A 17,596-nucleotide genomic window follows, 5' to 3' on the forward strand; every position below is an offset into this window, starting at 1 on the left:
ATAGGTGAAAGAAACAAAACAAGCAAAAACAAAAGCACAGACTGGGGGGAAAAACTGTTGATAAAACCGGGTCCCTAACACTGAGAGGTGGAGACCGGAGCCAGAGGGCCAGCAGCTCCTCATCTGTGTTTCGTTGAATATCTCCATGACCAAGATTAATAAAAGTTGTTCTTATCCTGATACAAACGTGTGATTAATGATATAAGTGTTATTAAATCAGCATTCTGTAAACTATAGAATGTCATTTTAATAACTATTACTAAACACACCTCCTTTGTGGGACTATATTGTTAAATTACTACTGAAACTGGATCAAAGAGGCATTCAGTTCACTTTGTGGTCACTTTTCAGTCGGCGTTTTTGTTTTTTTGTAGTTGTTGGTGTTTTTGCGACTTTTGTATCGTGCTGCGTTGTATTTAAAGATGTATTTTGTCTCTTAAAGGTACAGTACATAGGAACCATGTATGTCGTCAACACAGCAGACGAATGGATTGAGTGAACTCGTCTCTCACTGTTGAGTTGGACTCTTCCACATTATGAAATGATTTATGACTCTTTGTCCATCATACGTGACAATGATTAACAGTGCTGTATTATGTTTCACTTTGTGTCACTGATGTTCACATGGATGCAGCTTTACTTCCTTTACATGCATTTGATACGTGTTGCATGAAATCAAATGAGACTTCAGTGTTGAATTGATTAGACTGAGGAAGAATGTGCTTTGACCCTTTTTAACCCATTTAATAATTTACGTGGTTGCAGGAGCTTTTTACAGTTTTTTCATGTTATTTGTTAATCATCACAGGAAAGTTGAGTGAATCCATGTCATCATTTTATTAATCCAGATTTATTGCTCAGTTTGTAGATTGTAAAAACTAATCTTTCTAATCAGTGAGACTTCAGTATAAAGCTTAAAAGTGTCAGTGTTTTCTAATAACTGTGCTTATTGCTTAATCATTAAAGGCTATTTAAATGTTTTTGTTGTGTCTTCATCATTTGCAAAAAATAACTTTACCAAGTTGGAAATGTAAACATTTAGTTACATTGAGGCAAAACGACTGAATATTTGGAATAAAGATGTGTGATGTTAAAAATAGCTTTAACCAAGAAGCATGTGGGACTGTGTGAATATACTCTTATAAATTAGATCAGTTTATTTCAAACTCCCACACATGTGGCTTTAGTGACTTCCTCATTTACACGTCTTGTCGTTGTTTGAAAAAGCAACACATCTTTTAAGGAACTGCATTTCTCTGCACATCTTTCATCGATCTGTTCGAAGGACGAAAACAAATGTAAGTCATCAGATCTTTTTATGACAATTAAAAATGATCAAAACCGATTTCAAATGAAAAACACTTACTACGTAAACCTTAGTTAAACTTTAAAACAATGAACAATTTAAAAGGAATAAAAAGAAAAATGTGAATAGGTGGAACATTTTACAACCTTTAAGCCGTTTGATTGTGGTTTTGGACATTGTTACTCTTGAGTAGATTGGCCTAAAACAATGGCTTATTAAGTATATTTGAAGACAAATTAAAGGACAATCTGTCTTTGTCGGTGTGGCTTCTAGCATTCATCTTCCTGTTTGTCCATTTCATCATTTAACCTTCCATGGCGTGTTGATAAAGCAGCGTGTGGTTTCAGTGACAGACTGAATATTACGAAGCAACACGAACAATTATTGGTTTTTCTCACACAATAAATATAACTACTAAATCATTTCAGTTTTGTTGAATATCTTCATCACCAAGTTTCATGAAAGTAAAAAAACAAATATATATATATATATTAGTAAGGTGACCGGTGGCCCTTACAGCAGGGTGGAGCAGTGCATGCGAGTTGACCAGAAACGCCAGAGTTGCAAATGAAGGCAAAAAAAAAGCTTTATTCTCTCGTACCACAACCAACCCATGTATGTTGTTTCCAGCAAAAACAAATATCCAAACAACACGAAAAACCCAAAGCGTCCCGAAGGAGATAACAAGCTCTTAATCATTCTAAATAATTAAACCAGGCGTAGTCTTTGCCGCGAGTTCCTTCTAGTTTGAATCCTTCCAGTCTGGTTCCTCCTCGTACATTCCTCCTTTCCTTCGGCCGCTCCCGTCCTTAAGTTCAGCCTTAATCAGGGGCCTAAACACCTCCACCTGTGTGAGTCCTTCCTGAGGCCTTCTGGGAGCTGTAGTTTCCTCCGCAGCAGCCATCTTGTAAGTTGGCTGCTGCCCCTCAAAGGGGAAGTAACACCCAGCACCATTCCAGCACTTGTGATGCCACAATATAATATATAATGTTTTTATTAGTAATGTTTAACTTAATTGTTCAATTGTGTGTGTGATGTCTAATTTGGAGGGATTTAACTGAGTTTCAGTGGTTCAGAAGCCCAGAATCACTTCTTCTGAGCCTTCATATTAATAATATCATAATAAATTATAGACTCAGCAAAACATTTCTCCAACAGAACCTCTGCAACTGTTTTATTCATTAGAGCCTCATGAATAAACCCTACTTTAAACACCTTTAATAACCTCTAAATGCTCTAAACATGTGGCTTGTTTCATGTGTAATCTCCAGAGTTTCTGCCTCTCCTGACTCACAAAGATGGCTGCAGCTCTGACTCTCCTTCTCATTGGTTCTCTGCTGCAAGGTGAGCTGCACTGCATTCACATATGGATCATTGAGTATCAAAAATTCACAATGTACACAATGTTAGTGAAGAATTCACACCACAGTACAACAGTATGTGTAATATATGCTGCAGCAATAGAAGGACACAGTGAGCTGCTAAAGTGTTCTGCTGCTTTTTTAATACATTTTCTTAAAAATGTCCTTAGAAATGAACACAGAATCTTTAGAGTTGTTATTTTGGTTTGTTATAAGAATGAGGTATATTGGTAAGATTTTTGTGAGGTAACCAAGCGGTAAATATTAATCGTGACTTTAAACTTATTCCTGATTTGTTTCTTGTGTTTCAGGTGCTCCGAGTAAAGAGTTTAACGCAATTGTGCCGCAGACTATAGAGGTTCTTAGAGGATCCTGTGTGACCATCCCCTGCTCCTTTGAGATAGAAGATAAATATGAATCAAGCCTAGATGACACATGTAGAGCAATATGGAAACTTGATTGGGAAAATGTTGTTGTGTTTAACAGCAAAGATCCACAAACACTTTTAAATAATGGAGAACTGACAGGAGACTTGACAAAAAATAACTGCACCACAACCCTGAACAACATTCAACCTGCTGGCAGCAATAGTTATTTCTTCAGGTTGGAATGTGACAACGATCTAAAATATGTTTTTTCTGCACAAAGAGTTCTTCTTTCAGTCAAAGGTATTAAAGTCGGTTTGTTTACATTTCACTCATTCATTTATCTTACACAGATTCCTTTAACTTGTTTTGCATTCATTTAATTTGGCAAATAGTGAACAAAATGTAGAAGTGACGCTTTAGTGATGTTCAAATGGACCTTCTCACCAGATGTTCCTCCCAGACCGACTCTGACTCCGTCAGCTCTGAAGGTGGAGGAGGGAGCCTCAGTGAGTTTGAGGTGCTCTGCTCCAGCTCCATGTCTGTCTCATCCTCCAACTGTGACATGGACCAAAGGCCTGGGGGACATTGTGGAGACACTGCAGGAGAATGAGGACAGAACCAAAGTCCTGACCTCTGTTGTGACCTTCACTGCCTCTCACAAGCATCATGGAGAGACAATCTCCTGTGAGGCCTCCTACCCCAAACAGGATGGAAGAGCTGAGTCAGCGTCTTTAACAGCTGATGTTTCATGTGAGTTAATTCATCATCATTTATAGTTTTCACAGATATTTTAATTAAAATGATCTCATTGCTTAACTTTCTTCACTTGATTCAAATTCAGGGCTGAAATAATTAGTTTATTAATCCTTTGGTCATGTGAAAGAATAATAGCAGTAAACTATTTTAAAATGTATCAATGATTAAATGAGATTAAAGGTAAAAAATATGTAATTGTGTTACACTTAAGGATTTGCTGATTTAGTCTCTTTTTTTCACTCTTATAAATTGAATGAGTTTAGTGTTTCATCTGTTTGGAGGACAACAGGCTGTTTGGAGAAGCCTCTCTTACCTTTAGAATATTTTTTTGGGTATTTTTCAGCATTGGTAGATTTTAGTAAACTATTAATTAGCTCACTATAAAAAATAAATTATGACACAAATTATTTTGAGTTGCAGTTCCGGGTTAAGGGTCAAAATTTTCATTTTACGAAACAGACCCCTCGATTTAAATGTTATCCACTATCAACACTGGATTGTGAAAGAAATTAAGTAGCTTTAAATTGAGGTTTTTTGAAACGATGAAGTGTGTTCTCTCTCCTTTTCTTTCTCTACATAATCTGCCGTGTTTTCAATACAATATTACATCTAGAAAATTTACAAATAATTTAATTCTCCAGATTCCCCTAAAGTCACCACAGTGTCAGTCCGTCCCTCTGGTCCAGTACTAGAGGACAGTAGTGTGACTCTGACATGCAGTAGTACTGCTAACCCAGCAGTGAAGAACTACACCTGGTACAGAGCGGATGGAGAACAGGAGACTTTTATTGGGACGGGACGTGTTCTCACCATTAAAGCCTCTAAAGAAGACAGTCCTTTTCTCTGCAAGGCTCACAATGATGTTGGAGTTGGACAATCCAACAACACACACATAGACGTTCAATGTGAGGATCACACTTCTTTTACTTGATGTAAAGCTTTATTTCAGTAAATTGATTGAAATCCATTATTGGTAAATCTGCAGTTTAATAAAATAAACTATTCATCTCCTTATTTATTATTTAAGCAAGTTAAGTCACAGGAAAAACTAAGCTAAGCTGAATTACTGGAGTCTAACTGTATTTTATATATTGTACAGTATCATGTGCACTTAAGGGAAGTGTATTAGGAACAGGTTTTTACTTTGTGGTGCAACACTTTAGGTTAATGCTGGTGATTTGAGGCTGATACACAGCCACTGGACCACTGTAGTGTGAATGTAACACTTGAAGAGGGATTATGTGGAGTATTGTTCCATTTCTGATGACAGGTCTGGATTGTGGATCATCCAGTGGAGTTCTTCTCTCTGCTGTTGCTGGTGTTTCTCTCAGTGTGAACCTCCTTTTCTCAGTCTGCATCGTGTTCCTTTGGTATGTTCTTCCACTGGATTCTTATTCTGTAATGAAAGCTCTGTTGGTGGAACACATCCATTGTACATATATATATATATATATATATTATTAACATTTGGGTCTTTTTATCTGTTGTGCTCAAAGGAAATCCAGGAGGAACGTGAAGCCAGAAGAAGTGGACCAAACCTACATGTCATTGGATCACAGAGACAAATCTCCAGAGTATGACGTCATTGCTCAAACTTCAAGATGACTCAACTTCCACTGATCTTAATAACCACCAAATAACGACGTGATATGAGTGTTATTAAATCAGTATTTCACCAGCATTTGTAAACTATACAAAGTCATTTAAATATTTTGAAAAGGTGAGCAGAGTGAAATGAGCAGACACACAAATGAATGCCAAAATACACAACTGTTACTAAACACACCTCCTTTGTGAGACTATATTTTTAAATTACTACTGAAACTGGATCAAAGAGGCATTCAGTTTACTTTGTGGTCACTTTTCAGTCAGTGTTGTTTTTGTTTTTTTGTAGTTTTTGTTGTTTTTGCGACTTTTGTATCGTGCTGCGTTGTATTTAAAGGTGTATTTTGTCTCTTAAAGGTACAGTACATAGGAACCATGTATGTCATCAACACAGCAGACGAATGGATTGAGTGAACTCGTCTCTCACTGTTGAGTTGGACTCTTCCACATTATGAAATGATTTATGACTCTTTGTCCATCATACGTGACAATGATTAACAGTGCTGTATTATGTTTCACTTTGTGTCACTGATGTTCACATGGATGCAGCTTTACTTCCTTTACATGCATTTGATACGTGTTGCATGAAATCAAATGAGACTTCAGTGATGAATTGATTTGAATGATGAAGAATGTGCTTTGACCCTTTTTAACCCATTTAATAATTTACGTGGTTGCAGGAGCTTTTTACAGTTTTTTCATGTTATTTGTTAATTATCACAGGAAAGTTGAGTGAATCCATGTTATCATTTTATTAATCCAGATTTCTTGCTCACTTTGTAGATTGTAAAAACGAATCTTTCTAATCAGTGAGACTTCAGTATAAAGCTCAAAAGTGTCAGTGTTTTCTAATAACTGTGCTTATTGCTTAATCAATAAAGGCTATTTAAAGGTTTTTGTTGTGTCTTTATCATTTGCAAAAAATAACTTTACCAAGTTGGAAATGTAAACATTTAGTTACATTGAGGGAAAACGACTGAATATTTGGAATAAAGATGTGTGATGTTAAAAATAGCTTTAACCAAGAAGCATGTGGGACTGTGTGAGTATACTCTTATAAATGAGTGCAGTTTATTTCAAACTCCCACACATGTGGCTTTAGTGACTTCCTCATTTACACGTCTTGTCATTGTTTGAAAAAGCAACACATCTTTTAAGGAACTGCATTTCTCTGCACATCTTTCATCGATCTGTTCGAAGGACGAAAACAAATGTAAGTCATCAGATCTTTTTATGACAATTAAAAATCATCAAAACTGATTTTAAAAAATGACAAACACTTACTACGTAAACCTTATTTAACCTTAAAACAATGAACAATTTAAAAGGAATAAAAAGAAACATGTGAATAGGTGGAACATTTTACAACCTTTAAGCCGTTTGATTGTGGCTTTGGACATTGTTACTCTTGAGTAGATTGGCCTAAAACAATGGCTTATTAAGTATATTTGAAGACAAATTAAAGGACAATCTGTCTTTGTCGGTGTGACTTCTAGCATTCATCTTCCTGTTTGTCCATATCATCACTTAACCTTCCATGGCGTGTTGAAAAAGCAGCGTGTGGTTTCAGTGACAGACTGAATATTATGAAGTAACACAAACAATTATTTGTTTTTCTCACACAATAAATATAAATACTAAATAATTTCAGTTTTGTTGAATATCTTCATCACCAAGTTTCATGAAAGTAAAAAAACAAATATATATATATATATTAGTAAGGTGACCGGTGGCCCTTACAGCAGGGTGGAGCAGTGCATGCGAGTTGACCAGAAACGCCAGAGTTGCAAATGAAGGCAAAAAAAGCTTTATTCCCTCGTAGCACAACCAACCCATGTATGTTGTTTCTAGCAAAAACAAATATCCAAACAACACGAAAAACCCAAAGCGTCCCGAAGGAGATAACAAGCTCTTAATCATTCTAAATAATTAAACCAGGCGTAGTCTTTGCCGCGAGTTCCTTCTAGTTTGAATCCTTCCAGTCTGGTTCCTCCTCGTACATTCCTCCTTTCCTTCGGCCTCTCCCGTCCTTAAGTTCAGCCTTAATCAGGGGCCTAAACACCTCCACCTGTGTGAGTCCTTCCTGAGGCCTTCTGGGAGCTGTAGTTTCCTCCGCAGCAGCCATCTTGTAAGCTGGCTGCTGCACCTTAAAGGGGAAGTAACGCCCAGCACCATTCCAGGACTTGTGATGCCACAATATAATATATAATGTTTTTATTAGTAATGTTTAACTTAATTGTTCAATTGTGTGTGAGATGTCTAATTTTGGAGGGATTCAGCTGAGTTTCAGTGGTTCAGAAGCCCAGAATCACTTCTTCTGAGCCTTCATATTAATAATATCATAATAAAATATAGACTCAGCAAAACATTTCTCCAACAGAACCTCTGCAACTGTTTTATTCATTAGAGCCTCATGAATAAACCCTACTTTAAACACCTTTAATAACCTCTAAATGCTCTAAACATGTGGCTTGTTTCATGTGTAATCTCCAGAGTTTCTGCCTCTCCTGACTCACAAAGATGGCTGCAGCTCTGACTCTCCTTCTCATTGGTTCTCTGCTGCAAGGTGAGCTGCTCTGCATTCACATCTGGATCATTCAGTATTAAAAATACACAATGTACACAATGTTAGTGAAGAATTCACACCACAGTACAACAGTATGTGTAATATATGCTGCAGCAATAGAAGGACACAGTGAGCTGCTAAAGTGTTCTGCTGCTTTTTTAATACATTTTCTTAAAAATGTCCTTAGAAATTAACACAGAATCTTTAGAGTTGTTATTTTGGATTGTTATAAGAATGAGGTATATTGGTTAGATTTTAGTGAGGTAACCAAGCGGTAAATATTAATCGTGACTTTAAACTTATTCCTGATTTGTTTCTTGTGTTTCAGGTGCTCAGAGTAAAGAGTTTAACGCAATTGTGCCGCAGACAATAGAGGTTCTTAGAGGATCCTGTGTGACCATCCCCTGCTCCTTTGAGATAGAAGATAAATATGAATCAAGCCTAGATGACACATGTAGAGCACAATGGAAACTTGATTGGGAAAATGTTGTTGTGTTTAACAGCAAAGATCCACAAACACTTTTAAATAAAGGAGAACTGACAGGAGACTTGACAAAAAAAAACTGCACCACAACCCTGAACAACATTCAACCTGCTGGCAGCAATAGTTATTTCTTCAGGTTGGAATGTGACGGTCTAAAATATGAATTTGCTGCACAAAGAGTTCTTCTTTCAGTCAAAGGTATTAAAGTCGGTTTGTTTACATTTCTCTCATTCATTTATCTTACACAGATTCCTTTAACTTGTTTTGCATTCATTTAATTTGGCAAATAGTGAACAAAATGTAGAAGTGACGCTTTAGTGACGTTCAAATGGACCTTCTCACCAGATGTTTCTCCCAGACCGACTCTGACTCCGTCAGCTCTGAAGGTGGAGGAGGGAGCCTCAGTGAGTTTGAGGTGCTCTGCTCCAGCTCCATGTCTGTCTCATCCTCCAACTGTGACATGGACCAAAGGCCTGGGGGACATTGTGGAGACACTGCGAGAGAATAAGGACAAAACCAAAGTCCTGACCTCTGATGTGACCTTCACTGCCTCTCACAAGCATCATGGAGAGACAATCTCCTGTGAGGCCTCCTACCACAAACAGAATGGAAGCGCTGAGTCAGCTGCTACTTTAACAGCTGATGTTTCATGTGAGTTCATTCATCATCATTAATTGTTTTCATAGATATTTTAATTAAAATGATCTCATTGCTTAACTTTCTTCACTTGATTCAAATTCAGGGCTGAAATAATTAGTTTATTAATCCTTTGGTCATGTGAAAGAAAAATAGTAGTAAACTATTTTAAAATGTATCAATGATTAAATGAGATTAAAGGTAAAAAAGATGTAATTGTGTCACATTTAAGGATTCGCTTGCTTTAGTCTTTTTTTCACTCTTATAAATTGAATGTGTTTAGTGTTTCATCTGTTTGGAGGACAACAGGCTGTTTGGAGAAGCCTCTCTTACTTTTAGAATATTTTTTTGGGGGATTTTTCAGCATTGGTAGATTTTAGTAAACCATTAATTAGCTCACTATAAAAAATAAATTATGACACAAATTATTCTTAGTTGCAGTTCCGGGTTAAGGGTCAAAATTGTCATTTTACGAAACAGACCCCTCGATTTAAATGTTATCCACTATCAACACTGGATTGTGAAAGAAATTAAGTAGCTTTAAATTGAGGTTTTTTGAAACGATGAAGTGTGTTCTCTCTCCTTTTCTCTCTCTACATAATCTGCCGTGTTTTCAATACAATATGACATCTAGAAAATATACAAATAATTTAATTCTCCAGATTCCCCCAAAGTCACCACAGTGTCAGTCTGTCCCTCTGGTCCAGTACTAGAGGACAGCAATGTGACTCTGACATGCAGTAGTACTGCTAACCCAGCAGTGAAGAACTACACCTGGTACAGAGCGGATGGAGAACAGGAGACTTTTATTGGGACGGGACGTGTTCTCACCATTAAAGCCTCTAAAGAAGACAGTCCTTTTCTCTGCACGGCTCAGAATGATGTTGGAGTTGGACGATCCAACAACACACACATAGACGTTCAATGTGAGGATCACACTTCTTTCACTTGATATAAAGCTTTATTTCAGTAAATTGATTGAAATCTATTTTTGGTAAATCTGCAGTTTAATAAAAGAAACTATTCATCTCCTTATTTATTATTTAAGCAAATTGAGTCACAGGTAAAACTAAGCTAAGCTGTATTACTGGAGTCTAACTGTATTTTATATATTGTACAGATGCAGCACAGATCCTGCTCTCATCCGACTGCATCACAGCTGGAGACCAGCTCAACTGCTCCTGCTGGACTCTGGGAAATCCTCCTCCCACTGTACGCTGGTATCTGAACGGGTCACCTGTCAATCACTCCGAGGAGCTTTCAGTAAGCAGCGAGCGTCTAAATGACACGACCACGCGGAGCATCATCACGGTGAATAGACAGCAGGAGGCGGGTCTTTCCTCGCTGCTCTGCCGCAGCGTGAACTCTCGGGGATCTGCTACTCAGCGGTTTTGTGTCGGCAGCTCAGAGCCTCAGAAGTCTGCTCAGAGTCCAGGTCTGTATCATGTGCACTGACAACTTGAGAGAAGTGTATTAGGTGGTCGTTGGATTTTTTTTTATTTTCAGAAATACTATACAGGCTGTTAGATGGAACACTTCAGTGCTTTAGTTAGGAGGTGAGGCCCAGAGCGTTATAGAAAAACATTAATGCTGGTGATACTTCTCTTTTTTGGCTTAACTTTACCATCAGTGGCCCATGTAGACTTCCTTAAACACCCCAATGTGACTTATTGGGGAAGAACGCAGTTCTTAGTAACAAAAGTACATTTCATGCAGAGACACGGGTACCAGACTCTCAACACAACAAGAGACACACAAGAGCATCTCGCGTCGTAGACCGAGCTTTGGCATGTTTGGCAGAGCGCCTTGAACGCCGTGTACAACCAGTATGGAGCAACCGATTAACCAATAGATCCATATATATATATATATATATAAGGCGCTCCGAATTATAAGGCACTGTCGTTTTTTGAGGAAATTAAAGCCTTGTAAGTGCGCCTTGGAGTGCGGAAAATGCGGTATATTTACTTTAATACAACAAGAGGCCGCCCCGTTTGTTAACAACGACAGGCGGACAAGAGCAGCCGTTTTCGAGCGAGAGCCTTATTGTTTTATTAATCTGTCCATTTAAAATGTTTGTGCTTCATCAACTAATGTTTCACATAACTAATGTGCTGCATCATAAATGTTTTTATATTAATTTCAAACTTTTAAAAATTGAAAATTATAGAACTTTATTTATTTATTGTAAAAGACCTTCGCGGCCCACCTGCAGTACCTTCGCGGCCCACCAGGGAATCGCTGCTTTAGAGTCTGTTTAAGCTGAATTTTTTGACAGCATCTCTGAGGTTTCACCAGAACAAAAGATGATCTTTCATTGTCCTCACGTTTCAGACCGAGTGATGTTGACAGTTTTCATCAGTGTGGTCGTCGCTCTACTTGTACTAGTATGTGCTCTGCTGTTTGTGATCAGGTAAGGTGACATCAACATGTGACACATAACAGTCAACACTAAAGTTTACATCCTCTCCTGTGAGACTATTTTATTGCAGCTTCCTCTGTAATAAACAAAACAGACGACTCACATACACACATGTGATTGTGAGACAGACGTTGGACTGTACTTTCCAGGGCTCAGAAGACCCACCATGACCGCCTGAGGAGTCAGTGCACCGGGGACACCAGCACGGTGACTGCAGGCCCTCTTCTAGGTGGAGAGGGACAGGAGGTACCCTCCCAGGACGCTGTTCTACTTCAGTTGGACCGGATCAGCAGAGCACGTTTGGCACTGATGTTTTCTCTGTAATTGTATAGTTACCAAACAACGCAGAAGGAGCCAGCGGAGGATCAGAGAAGACCAGTGAGGAGGGCAAAGATGTGGTTTACTCGACTGTGAACTGGAGGACCAGGAGCCAGGAGAAGAGGGCCGAGGCCTCGGAGGAGAGTCTCCAGCCGGGTGGCTCGTATCTGGAGGAGGAGATGTGCACGGCGGGAGGAACGCTCAGAGGCTTTGTGAGCAGCGCACTGGAGATGGAAGGTCTCTATGGCAACGTGGGGCCCAGGAATGTAAAGAAAGAGGTGGGAAGTGAATATGCTCAGGTTAAATTCAAAGACAAGAGAGGGATGCATAAGTAGACCACAGATCTAAATGCTGTGTGAAGTTTTCAAAGTATTTCCTTCCTCTGTTAAATGGGTGTTTTCTTGTTTGTCAGCTATGGACATTCAGATTAAAGGCATTATGTTCCTTTGTTTTTGAGTTTATTGGCCTGCTAAGATATTTTGATCAAGTTAAAGTGCATATTAACAATAATAACATCAATGATGAGCAGTTTTCACATTTTCTACTGCGCTAATGCTCAATACGATGAGATGCTGTATTTACAAGTATTTTACTTTAGTAGTGTGACATGTTTTGTTGATTGTATTATTGTTTACATTTATTTTGTTGTTGAAACTGAATTGGCAGTAGCTATTGGAGCACAAAGTGAGCGCATTAGTAAACATGTATTTTTGTTTTTTTTTACATAAATAACAGTCTATAGGACCGTGTCATGTATCTATAAATCCAAGCTGAACCTTTCCACCAATCTTTAACTTTGTATTTAAACACATCTCTAAAAGCTTTCCCTGGTTTCTGGATTCTCAACCTGTACAACAAGCGATGGGAAGTGTCCAGTGAGCCAGACGTTACATAAACAGTTGGAACACCATCAACCACAAATGGCCTCATACAATCACTGCATTGAGCCAAACGGCGCCGATGTCAAGGATGTTAATGGGTCATGGGCCGGTTAGATTTCACAGCAGGAATCACATGTATGACAATTCCCCGGCATGGCTCTTTGGATGTTGCCGGGGAATCTGGACAGAAAGGTGCACTAGGTGTGTCATCTTCATCCAAGCGCGTGGGTTTACTGGTTGTGGTTTCCTTTGAAGCTGATGGGTAAACTTTGTTGCGTGCCGCACCCTTCCTCGTGAACCACCCTTTCACCTTTGCCAATGGCGTTTTTGGCAACTTAGGATCTGGTCCATGGGTCTCTTTGATCTGTTCTTGCTTTCTATGTGTCATTCCGTCCTGCTTTGTCTCTTTGATCTGTTCCTGAAGTTTCCGTATCAAAGCAGTCTGCTCATTCAGTGCCTTGGTGTTGTCGCTGATTTCCCCACATTTCTTATAAAACCGTCTCCTCTCAACCAGCACCTGGCGGGACTTTACATCGACGAGTTTCTTGTCCTTATTTTGCAAAATACGGATAACTTTCCTCTCAGATTCCATCCCTTTCAGCACCATGAGGTCGTTATTGTCGGTGAATTTTATTTTCAGATCGATCACACTTCTTTTGAACTCTACTGGGTGAGAGATCAACTCTGCGCATTTCAGCAGCTCCACCTTGAAACGCTGCTGATAGGCCACCAGCTTTTTGCACCTCTCCCTCTCCTTGCACAATTCCTTCTCAAGGGAGGGCTCATCTTGTTGATCTAACTCGATCTTTAGTTCTTTAACAATGTTATTTTTTTCCTGCCCCATGGTCAATTTAATTTTGAGGAGAGCATTGACGGATCGTTCCTCTTCCACACGTTCTTTCCCTTTATTGAGTTCTTTCTTGAGATACACTGCCTCTAAAATAAAATAACAAAGTCCATTGAATGTCCATTTTTTTCCGGTACTATATTTTTGGGTAAAATTGAAACAGTTTTTTTTTTGATGGGTCACAGTGAATTTGAAGTCTCTGTTTTCTGTGTGTGTGTTTGGACCAAATCTGCAGAGACCAGGTTGTGAGGTCACGGTGAGCTTTCACCTGGAGTCAGAGTGACGTTCATCTGAGTGTTAAGATGTAATTGGAGTACGTGATTGAGGGGTTAGACCAGGGGTGCCCAATAGGTTGATCGCCAAGGCAGTGCTGGTAGATTGGCTGCCATTGGAAAAAACATAACGTTGGGTCACCATGCATGTGCGGTGGACCGCGGGAGCAAACGGTAAACTAATTAGTCATCCTAGCTTACTAACCAACACATGTATTTTCATTCAAAAGCAACCCTTTTTTAATTAGAATTTTGACTTGTTTTTATCACTTTCAGATTTTGAAATCATGATTTTACTCGTTAATGAAATATTCATTAATGGCACTGCTGTGATCCCTCCATTTTTAACAAACTTATACCCAGGGCCTACTGTATTTATATTATAAGATTCTGTCCCCTGATACCTCAGAACTTTTATAGCCGCACACACGTCTGTTTGTTTGTTTTGTTTTCTCCCGTTAACCAACGGTGTTTAAAACCCATTTTAACGGCCCTAAATGTGTAATGTCTATTTAGTCACCTGAACTGCTCAGGTCTCCCCCGTGTTGTCTCTTGTAAAACTTCGCTTTTATGGACGTTTTTTATTAAATACGACTCACTGAGTTCAGCTGGAGGCGACGGCCGGTTCACTTACGAACCGTTTGACAACGAAGCTTCTCCTTGCCTTACTCCTGTCATTCTTGCACTGGTCGCGTGGACCTGTACTCCAGAACGTCCTTGTATTGTGGTTTTACTCATGTCATGTGTATTTTATGGCTGATTTTTAACGATGTGTGCTGCTGCCTTCTTGGCCAGGTCGCCCTTGAAAATGAGATCTCGATCCCAATGGGACTTTTACATGGTTAAATAAAGGTTAAATAATAAAAAATAAAAAAAATGTAAGACATGTTTGGTGCATTTGTAAAATCCAAATTTTATTATTTTACAATAAATTCTCAATTTTGGACAGGGAATGGATTTTCTTTTTTAACATTATCTCCTGTTTACTTTAACGTGGGCCAGCCACTCTTCTGCACTCGTGCATCCTGTAGGCACACATGTAGAATATACCTGCAAAAACAAAACAGGTCAGGTAGCACTTAACACAGAGGTGATTTCTACAAAAAAATGTTCCCTTGACAGCATTGAATTGATGATTTGAGAATCTTCATTATTAACTTCTTTTCCTGGTTGGCGCTAACTGTGTGTAATATTCACATACTCATAACTCGTCTTTGGTTACTAGCAGGAAGACATCTGCTGCTCTCTTTTATTAACAAACCTGCAAAGAAGGTCATCAGCAGTGCCACCCAGCCTAGAATGTAGGACCAAGAGAAGCGCCAGTCCCCGAAGCGCTTGCCCAGGAAGTTCACAGTCACTCCAGTGTAAATGGCCATAGCAAGCAGAACAAAGAGGGCTGGCGGGACAGGCAGATAGTGACATACATTAAAGCAAACATCCGTGCCAGTAAAGATCATCTCAGTTGGAAGTCACAGAGTGGACCTGCTGTAAAGCTACTAACATTTGGCTGATAATTACACAGTATAAAAATCCGCCTAATGCAAAAGATCATCTATGGCAGGTGTGATGTAAAAAGAGAAAATGAATGGGACATTAGAGCAGAATGGTGAATGTGAATGTGCCGTATGCAGGACTCACTTGAAACAAAGAACATGATCCCAGCAGCAAAAGAGCGGTTGAACCTCTCAAAGGCCGAGAAGTGGGCGAAGGAGAGGATTCCTGCGATGATGCCAGCAAAGCACGACATGGCAGAGAGGATCATGAAAGCACGTGTGGCGTTCCAGTAGGCTGAGGAGGGGTACAAAGAAGGAATGGAAAAGGTTATAAATCTACATGTATGTGCATTAAAATACACCTTACAGCTTATTTCCGTCTGGACAAGCACCCAAATCCCAACGTCGTCCCAACATTAGCATTCAGCTCAAAACACCACTGTGCAGAAGTACAGCGTGGCTGTGGACTCTTGTTAGAGGCTCAGTGGTTGCATTACATTTCATTCAGCTGAGTAGTGAAGGGGATTTGGTGGCTGTCTGTTCTTAGCCATGAAAGAAACTTGGCGGCCGGCTTTATGAAGAAAACCCTATTCGTATGCAGATATATGAACGGCTCATTCTAAGGTATAACGCAAACATCTTATTTACAGGTAATTATGGTCCAGAGAGAACATCTCTATATTGCAACTATATTATATTTTCTCCGCTATTAATGCAAAATCCAAGCCTCAAAAATGTATGGTAATTTCACATAATCGTTATATTCAGATGAGTAAACCTAGACTAAGGGGAGAGTTGCTGGGCCTCAGGGGAATATTTAGGTGATATTTCATACTCACCAATGCTGTCAGTCTGCATGTAACATTTGCCCGACATGCAGTACCTCCACAGGCCCTGGTGGGCAAAGCTGCTGGACAGGCGGTACTGCATCCAGTAGTCTGTGGCTGTGGACACCACCAACAGGATGTTCCCCACGATGGCACAAAAGAGGCCCCCTCCCATGAAGCTGTGCATCATGAGTGACACTGTGACAGCGTTCAAGGCTTAAGTGCTGTGCAGAAAATAAATGAGAACATGGCAGTGAATATGGTCATTCTATAAAGGACCTTGTAGCTTTTGGTTTTGATGTGTATTCAGTGGGTGATGGATCCAGGCGATGGGAATGGGCCCAAAGGAGTGTGTGCCACAAAATAACTGGCCACAGGTGTAAATGGAGGTTTTTCTTTGAGCCAAAATATGAGGATTTTTGTGGTCCAACCACATAAATCAGAAAATATCCAAGAACACCACAGTCAACTCACTGTTCCTCCGATGACAGTGAATTGAATAATGAAGAGAACAATAACACTAGAAGCAAACATAAAGCAATGCATTTCAGAGTGAATGAGTCCAACACCTCACACCTTATGTAGACAATACAACACCCCCTGTGCTACATGCACGTAGCTGCTGCCCAGACTGTTAATCCAAACACAGTGATGTGACACAGCAGTTCATTACAAACATCTGGGAACAAGGTGGAGGGTCCGAGCACCATTTATCACACGTGATAAGAGCCAGATAAATCTAAAACCCCCACGGGGAAAGCATCGGGACGTTTGTAAAAATAATTCTTGGGATTTTGTGATGCTCCATACTTTGAAGGAAACAACCAATCCAACTCAAACGAATGCAGAACCTCACAGTGAAGCCAGTGAGGTCGGTCATAGCGTTCCATGACATGCATTCAACTTTATGACATTAGCTCCTTATTCGCACCATCAAAGTGACATCAGCAATCCGCAGAACGGCATCATCTTACCTGAATTCCTCAGGATAAATCAACCCACTCAAGTATCAGCCTTTCCTCGGGGGAAAGAGGGAGAGTGCAGGCCGGGAGTGAGCGCGACGTCAAAGAGGAAGCCCCAGGCTGAATTCCAAAAAGTTATCCCCTCCACTTTTCTGTTGATGGAGGCAGAATCCTTTAAAAACAATCAAAACAGAACAAATGCACTTCAGCTGCCGGGACAAAATCCACGTGACGCTTTTACACTGGGCTTACGTAGGGGAGAAGGGGGGGCGGGGAGGGGAGGGGGTGATGGCGTTAGATGGAGATGGGGGAGGGTCTTGGATGGGAGGCCGCTCCATGTCTGTTGTTCTACTCGGCGTTCTGGAACCGTGGATGTGCAGAGGCTGGCAGTACTGCCGTGGTCAATGGAACATGCTGAAGCGCACACTTCCTTTCAGGGTCGCTGGGGTGTTTGTCATGGGCGCGCACACACACAGGCACAGACACACTGTG

General features: G+C 39.9%; 2 protein-coding genes across 7 annotated transcripts; one reads left to right on the forward strand and one right to left on the reverse strand.

Moving 5' to 3' along the window:
* The first annotated feature begins 1,209 nt into the window (after nt 1-1,209).
* On the forward strand, nt 1,210-13,657 carry LOC120810612 (sialic acid-binding Ig-like lectin 14). Of its 6 annotated transcripts, none has more exons than XM_078094731.1 (9): nt 1,210-1,298; nt 2,578-2,650; nt 2,979-3,335; nt 3,483-3,785; nt 9,745-10,008; nt 10,203-10,517; nt 11,417-11,495; nt 11,654-11,750; nt 11,837-13,657. In XM_078094731.1, the coding sequence occupies exons 2-9, from the start codon at nt 2,605-2,607 to the stop codon at nt 12,155-12,157; spliced, it is 1,782 nt and encodes a 593-aa protein (XP_077950857.1). In that variant the 5' UTR covers nt 1,210-1,298; nt 2,578-2,604; the 3' UTR covers nt 12,158-13,657. The 6 variants fall into 6 exon arrangements, with proteins under 6 accessions (XP_077950857.1, XP_077950859.1, XP_077950855.1 ...); XM_078094729.1 differs by lacking the exons at nt 1,210-1,298; nt 2,578-2,650; nt 2,979-3,335; nt 3,483-3,785 and adding exons at nt 6,525-6,609; nt 7,890-7,962; nt 8,291-8,644; nt 8,792-9,097 and having other exon boundaries at nt 11,633-11,750; XM_078094730.1 differs by lacking the exons at nt 1,210-1,298; nt 2,578-2,650; nt 2,979-3,335; nt 3,483-3,785 and adding exons at nt 6,525-6,609; nt 7,890-7,962; nt 8,291-8,644; nt 8,792-9,097.
* A 1,058-nt stretch (nt 13,658-14,715) lies between these two features.
* lim2.5 (lens intrinsic membrane protein 2.5) lies at nt 14,716-17,370 on the reverse strand. The gene is made up of 5 exons (XM_040164139.2): nt 17,117-17,370; nt 16,155-16,366; nt 15,461-15,610; nt 15,084-15,218; nt 14,716-14,872 (listed from the first exon to the last, which is right to left on the reverse strand). The coding sequence occupies exons 2-5, from the start codon at nt 16,330-16,332 to the stop codon at nt 14,811-14,813; spliced, it is 525 nt and encodes a 174-aa protein (XP_040020073.1). The 5' UTR covers nt 16,333-16,366; nt 17,117-17,370; the 3' UTR covers nt 14,716-14,810.
* Nucleotides 17,371-17,596: the final 226 nt, after the last annotated feature.

The sequence above is a fragment of the Gasterosteus aculeatus genome, chromosome 20 (assembly GCF_964276395.1).
Source record: "Gasterosteus aculeatus chromosome 20, fGasAcu3.hap1.1, whole genome shotgun sequence".
In the NCBI taxonomy this organism is placed as follows: domain Eukaryota; kingdom Metazoa; phylum Chordata; class Actinopteri; order Perciformes; family Gasterosteidae; genus Gasterosteus; species Gasterosteus aculeatus.